The sequence below is a fragment of the Procambarus clarkii genome, chromosome 86, assembly GCF_040958095.1.
Source record: "Procambarus clarkii isolate CNS0578487 chromosome 86, FALCON_Pclarkii_2.0, whole genome shotgun sequence".
Classification (NCBI taxonomy): domain Eukaryota; kingdom Metazoa; phylum Arthropoda; class Malacostraca; order Decapoda; family Cambaridae; genus Procambarus; species Procambarus clarkii.
In genome coordinates, this window is record NC_091235.1 from 12,276,614 (window position 1) to 12,282,471 (window position 5,858).

The 5,858-nt window shown below is 45.3% G+C and overlaps 1 protein-coding gene across 1 annotated transcript; it reads right to left on the reverse strand.

The window, feature by feature from the left end:
• Nucleotides 1-354: 354 nt before the first annotated feature.
• Nucleotides 355-3,662, reverse strand: LOC138358770 (acidic proline-rich protein PRP25-like). The gene is made up of 2 exons (XM_069316944.1): nt 3,584-3,662; nt 355-887 (listed from the first exon to the last, which is right to left on the reverse strand). The coding sequence occupies exons 1-2, from the start codon at nt 3,660-3,662 to the stop codon at nt 355-357; spliced, it is 612 nt and encodes a 203-aa protein (XP_069173045.1).
• Between the last annotated feature and the right edge of the window lie 2,196 nt (nt 3,663-5,858).

A 5,858-nucleotide genomic window follows, 5' to 3' on the forward strand; every position in this document is an offset into this window, starting at 1 on the left:
GAAATGTGTTTTAAATTTAAACTATAATTAACGCCATTATTTAATAAGAATTAACCCAAAGAACACGAAGCTCTCTTCTTGGGGATATAATTCTTAAATGTTTCTGCTCTTTTTGTGTGTAATCGGAGATCAAACTGTATTTTGGAGCGTGCCAACTTTTTGACAGCAGCTCTGAAGTTGGAATGTGGCTTCTTTTAGTGCTTCCAGGAGGCGTGGAGTCTGGAGGTCTTCCAGGAGGCGTGGCGTCTGGAGGTGTTCCAGGAGGCGTTGAGTCTGTAGGTCTTCCAGGGGGGCGTGGAGTCTGGAGGTCTTCCAGGAGGCATTGAGTCTGGAGATCTTCCAGGAGGCGTGTAGTCAAGAGGTCTTCCAGGGAGATGTGGAGTCTGGAGGTCTTCCAGGAGGCGTGGAGTTTGGAGGTCTTCCAGGAGGCGTTGAGTCTGGAGATCTTCCAGGAGGCGTGTAGTCAAGAGGTCTTCCAGGGAGATGTGGAGTCTGGAGGTCTTCCAGGAGGCGTGGAGTTTGGAGGTCTTCCAGGAGGCATTGAGTCTGGAGATCTTCCAGGAGGCGTGTAGTCAAGAGGTCTTCCAGGGAGATGTGGAGTCTGGAGGTCTTCCAGGAGGCGTGGAGTTTGGAGGTCTTCCAGGGAGATGTGGAGTCTGGAGGTCTTCCAGGAGGCGTTGAGTCTGGAGGTCTTCCAGGAGGCGTGGAACCTGGAAATCTTCCAGTTGGCGTTGAGTCTGGAGGTCTTCCAGAAGGCGTGGTGTCTGGAGGTCTTCCAGGGGGATGTGGAGTCTGGAGGTCTTCCAAGGAGGCGTGTAGTCTAGAGGTCTTCCAGGGAGGTGTGGAGTCTGGAGGTCTTCCAGGAGGTGTAAACCGGTATATTGTTGCTGGGGTGTTTCACCCTAGTGATTAATGTATTTTCTGTGTTTATTTTTCTTTTGTAAGTAGCATATACTAAGGTCTCCCATACTAACAATCTCTTCGTCACAAGCGGGGTCTGAATGGAGCCGATTAGAGCGCGCCAAACAGTTATCCCTCGTCGACGTGCAATTATTACACAAACTTGGAAACGGATTCGCTAATCGCCACCATGACGGCCGAGCCGCTGGAGAAGAGCTATTCACCTGTGTGGAAAATGCTCCCTCAAAATCCTCGGTTTCAGCTAGAAAGTTTGGCTCCTGGCGCCGCCCGAATCAATACCTCCCAGACTTTCCCTCCTGTGAGGAAACTTTTCGCCCCGGGGACCATTCACAAAATATCTGAAAATCTCAGTTCGATAAGAGAAGGTGGAGGAAATATTTAGTATTGCCAGCCGACTGGGGTGCGGGCAATGGGTTGGAAAGCCTCTTTATACTAGCAGCATATAAATCACCTCGCTCTATTCCTAAAGAAAGAGAAGCTCTTGAAGCCGAACTGAAAAACACAATTTGGTGGTGATGGATAAAATGCAGAGCTCACAGTCTACTTTACCTAACGTGAATACTAATTAAACAGGATCAGTAAACAGGAACAGTAAACAGGAACAGTCCATGTACACCTTAGAAGCAAGAGAGAGCTGGGGAAATGTACGTGTTAATATTTCTCAATGATAGGATAGGAAATCCGACCCAGGTTCGATCCTCAGCCGAGGCAGGAATCGTCAGCGTTTCCTTCACCTAATACCTTTGTTTACCTAGCAGTAAAACTCTTGCCAAACTCTTAGATCCCTGCCTTTTTTACCGTCTTTTGTCTAATGTAGCTGATTCCATACCTATTTTGTCTCTTTTCTATCATATTTCTTTCTCTCACACCCACGCACATCGCCAGCTTGTAGCAGCTGTCTACAAGTGTCTACAAGTTATTGTTTGCAACAATAACTTGTTAAGTTCCTCTGAGCAGAGATTAGCATGCCTCCAAATGAGTTCTGTCCAGGAAAGAGATGAAAGAGCTGACAGCAGGAGCACAATCAATAGCCATTCGTCAGAGGCAGAGCTGACAACATCCGCTCAATCGATCAACACCTTGTCACCGCTGACTGTAGCAACACAATCATTATTCTCGCCAGAGCTGGCTGTAACGCTAATCAACACCCGCATTAGGAGCAGAGCTGACTACAACAACACAATCAACACCCGTGGCGAGAGCAGAGCTGACAGTAACATCACAATACTCGGAACAGAAGCAGAGCTGACAGCAGCAAATACAATCAACACCCGCGTCAGGAGCAGAACTGAAAATAACAACACAATACACACGTCAGGAACAGAGCTGACAGCAGGTACACAATCAACACACTCCTCTGAAGCAGAGCTGACTATAAAAAAAATACATTCCATATCCTCGTCAGAGCTGACAGCAGCAACAATCAGCACTCTCGTCAGGAGGCAAAGCTTTACAGCACCTGATCGGCATGTCAGCTGAACATACAATATCTTATTGTAATTGGGATCAAGTATACGAAGGAGACGCATTCATCAAATTCCCTAAGAGGATTTACAAGTGTAAGTGCGTTTGTCGCGTCGTAAACACCAAACAAGAGTACTTGCGTCACTCAGGTACATCAATAACGTCGTATAAACCGTGAACGCCTTATGGTAACGAGGCCAATCTTGTTATTCCTAGTTCATGACCAATACATCTTTGTGCTATGTTATAATATGTATAGAACAAGATTCTTTATTACCATCCTGATGTACTTAACAAGGCTCACGGATTTCCGTCATCGGCTGGCCCCAAGTGATATTTAATTATCAATCGCTATAGTAGCAATAGATCACATGTATATTTTACTCACTGTCTCTAAAATTGGATATATCATCCAGGCTGATAAATTGTTTTTGTTTACAAGGCAATATGCTGTCCACACGTCTCTATGCTGCTTCTATCGTCAACACACAAGCTCTCACAAGTCATGCCTGGCCCCGGGCCGGTAGAAGAACTCCCAGAACCCCACCCAGGTACAATCCAGATACAAACTAGTCCGGCCCACTTTGGCCAACCCTGTGTCACCGCTCCGCAGCCATTCTGTCCTGGAAAAAATTTGAGAGTCTGTCCAGTGTTTCCAGTGTTTCCCCAAACCCCCCGTCCCCAGCTCGTCCATAGTCAGCTCTGAATCACCACAAAGTGACACTGGTGTGTGCATGGGTAGTAACGTGCCTAACAGCTGGAATTCCTGGGTAGTTGGCGCTGGTGTGAGGGGGGGGGGGCACAAGGGGAGATCAAACGAGCCAATTAGCCTTGCAGATGAGTGGATGTCGTGCACGGAGGGAGAGAGAGAGAGGCAGGGGACAATGCAGTACATGTACTGGCGGTGCTGGTATGTTTGTCTGGTACTAATTGAACCCCTGGTACTTTTATAGGAGAGGCATTGTTTTATATTTACCCTTTTGGAGAAGTTTTGGGTGAGGAAAAAGACCTGGGTTAATACTGGTCTGAAAAACAGGGATGGTTATTTAAGCAACAAATTACCAGGTAACATCATAGTCGTGGGATCGTGGAGTTGTTTCAAGTTTAGGTTAAACGTATATGAATGAGTTTGGGCGAATGTAAGATGAAGCTGCCACGTAAGGACCAATAGACTTTCTACAATTTCCTACAATCTTACTGTGTGATTTTCCTTGCTTTTCCTCGATTGTTCTGCCTGCAGCAGTGGCCTCAGGTGCATCAGGCACACTCCATGGCATGAGCTAGAACTAACAGGTATTCAAGAAATACCTAGAACAGCAGGTCTCACTTTCCCAAGTTTTCTCTGTCGAGTTATGACCCACTCAGTGAGTGGCCTACTCTAGACAGAGCTATACCAATACTCAATACGGTAGTAGTACTTTCGGTGCCGTGGCGAAAGGGGTCCTGCTGCTTGGGTAACAGCTTCTCCTCCGTGTCAACCTACCCTGGCTTTCCGCCCTGGAGAGGCAACTCCAGACCGACAACCAGAGCGCAACTCCATAGTCTCCTGAGACTAATGGATGCCGTATATATATATAAATATATATATATATATATATATATATATATATATATATATATATATATATATATATATATATATATATATATATATATATGCTTGTTAATCACAGCGATCTGCAACAATTGGACGTGATATTTATTCTTTACGACGAAATAAGAGGATTGGAACGTTTTAAAAGCTAGAGGAGAAATATATTATTCAGCGCTAATCGGATTCTCTCGATCGTCAGCGCCAGTCCAACACGAATTTGGGAAATTTATTTCTCGTGCAAGAAAATCCCGCGAAATTTTGTGAGCCGCAAAATTTGATTTAGACTTTTTAATCACGTTGCACTTTTGTTTTAATTGAGTGACTTCGTCGCATCTGTTACTTTACTGTTTTTTTGCTGAGTGAATTTTGTTATTCTTATTTTGAAAATTATAAAGAGTCAGAGAATTAAAAACTAGTATTGCAACTGCTAGATGATTTTGATGTGAATTATAAATTCACATTAATAAATAATGTAAATAACGTTAAAGCAAAGGTAAATACAGATCAATCATTTTAATTTTCGGGTAGAAATAATTGAATTTTAGTGTCGAGATCATATACCTACCTGTGTAGAAAATAATTAAGGTAATTTGAACAGGTGAACGCGTCAAGGGATAAGAAATGAACACTTAACAAGGTCGACGTCCAAGGCCCTTCTAGCTGCAGAACAATACGGAAACCTCCTTTGGTCTCGAGTCTCTAGTATAGGCTTTGTCTAGTTGACATTATTCTTATATTGTTGTTAAAGATGTGTGAAGGGAAGAAGATTTTGGAATGTGAATGTAAGCCTCCACGTTGCTGTGGGGGTAGTGGAAGCCTCCACGTTGCTGTGAGAGTATTTGAAGCCTCCACGTGGCTGTGGGGGTAGTGGAAGCCTCCACGTTGCTGTGAGAGTATTTGAAGCCTCCACGTTGCTGTGGGGGTAGTGGAAGCCTCCACGTTGCTGTGGGGGTAGTGGAAGCTTCCACGTTGCTGTGGGGGTAGTGGAAGCCTCCAAGTTGCTGTGGGGGTAGTGGAAGCCTCCGCGTTGCTGTGGGGGTAGTGGAAGCCTCCACGTTGCTGTGGGGGTAGTGGAAGCCTCCACGTTGCTGTGGGGGTAGTGGAAGCCTCCACGTTGCTGTGGGGGTAGTGGAAGCCTCCGCGTTGCTGTGGGAATAGTGAAAACCTCCACACGGCTGTACCATGGTAGAAGCCAAAACAAAATATCCCCTGAATCAGTTTCTTTTTTAATTTGGCTTAGAAACAGATCAATAAATGCATCGTGGCGAAGTGACACTTAAGTGGCTACTAGAGACCTCCCCCCCCCCAATCCCCACCATGATTCATACACCCTGGAGGACCCGAAGCGACCCGTGGGTGTCGAACCCTTTCAGCCTCCAGCCGAAAATACCATTAAACATCACACACATCGCCTCCACCAGTATCCACTTTTCAATTAAATCTCACGCGGCGGACCCGATCTGGCCTGCAAATATATCACTCGTTAAACTTGGTACTCCGTCGTGTGAAACGCTGCCAAGCCTGTCTGTTGTGGCTCGGTTTCCCTTTCTCCCCGTGTGACTAATGGCTCTCTTCTCACGCCCAGAGCCCGAGAGCTAAACCGATAATACTGCATTATGAAAAGCTCGCTCCTCAAGGACTTGTGATAAATGGCTTCTCATAATTACAATTAGCCGGCACTGGCACGGGTGGACCTGGATATTAGGGGCATAATAACTCTGGGATATTTTTATTTTATTTTTAGTAGTAGTGTCCCAAGGTTTTATTTACCTGTTGGTGTAGGCGCCCAGCTGTCATGTACCTTGAAGTTTCAACATTAATGATGTTATTAACAGTGTTTGGGTTTTCTTCGTGTTGAATTGGAGATGTTTTTCTAATC

Coding starts and splice junctions, on each gene's coding strand:
- LOC138358770 (XM_069316944.1), bottom strand. CDS start 3,662: ATGCCATGGAGTGTGCCTGATGCACCTGAGGCCACTGCTGCAGGCAGA. Junction 888..3,583: donor AAAGCAAGGAAAATCACACA/GTAAGATTGTAG, acceptor GAAACACCCCAG/CAACAATATACCGGTTTACA.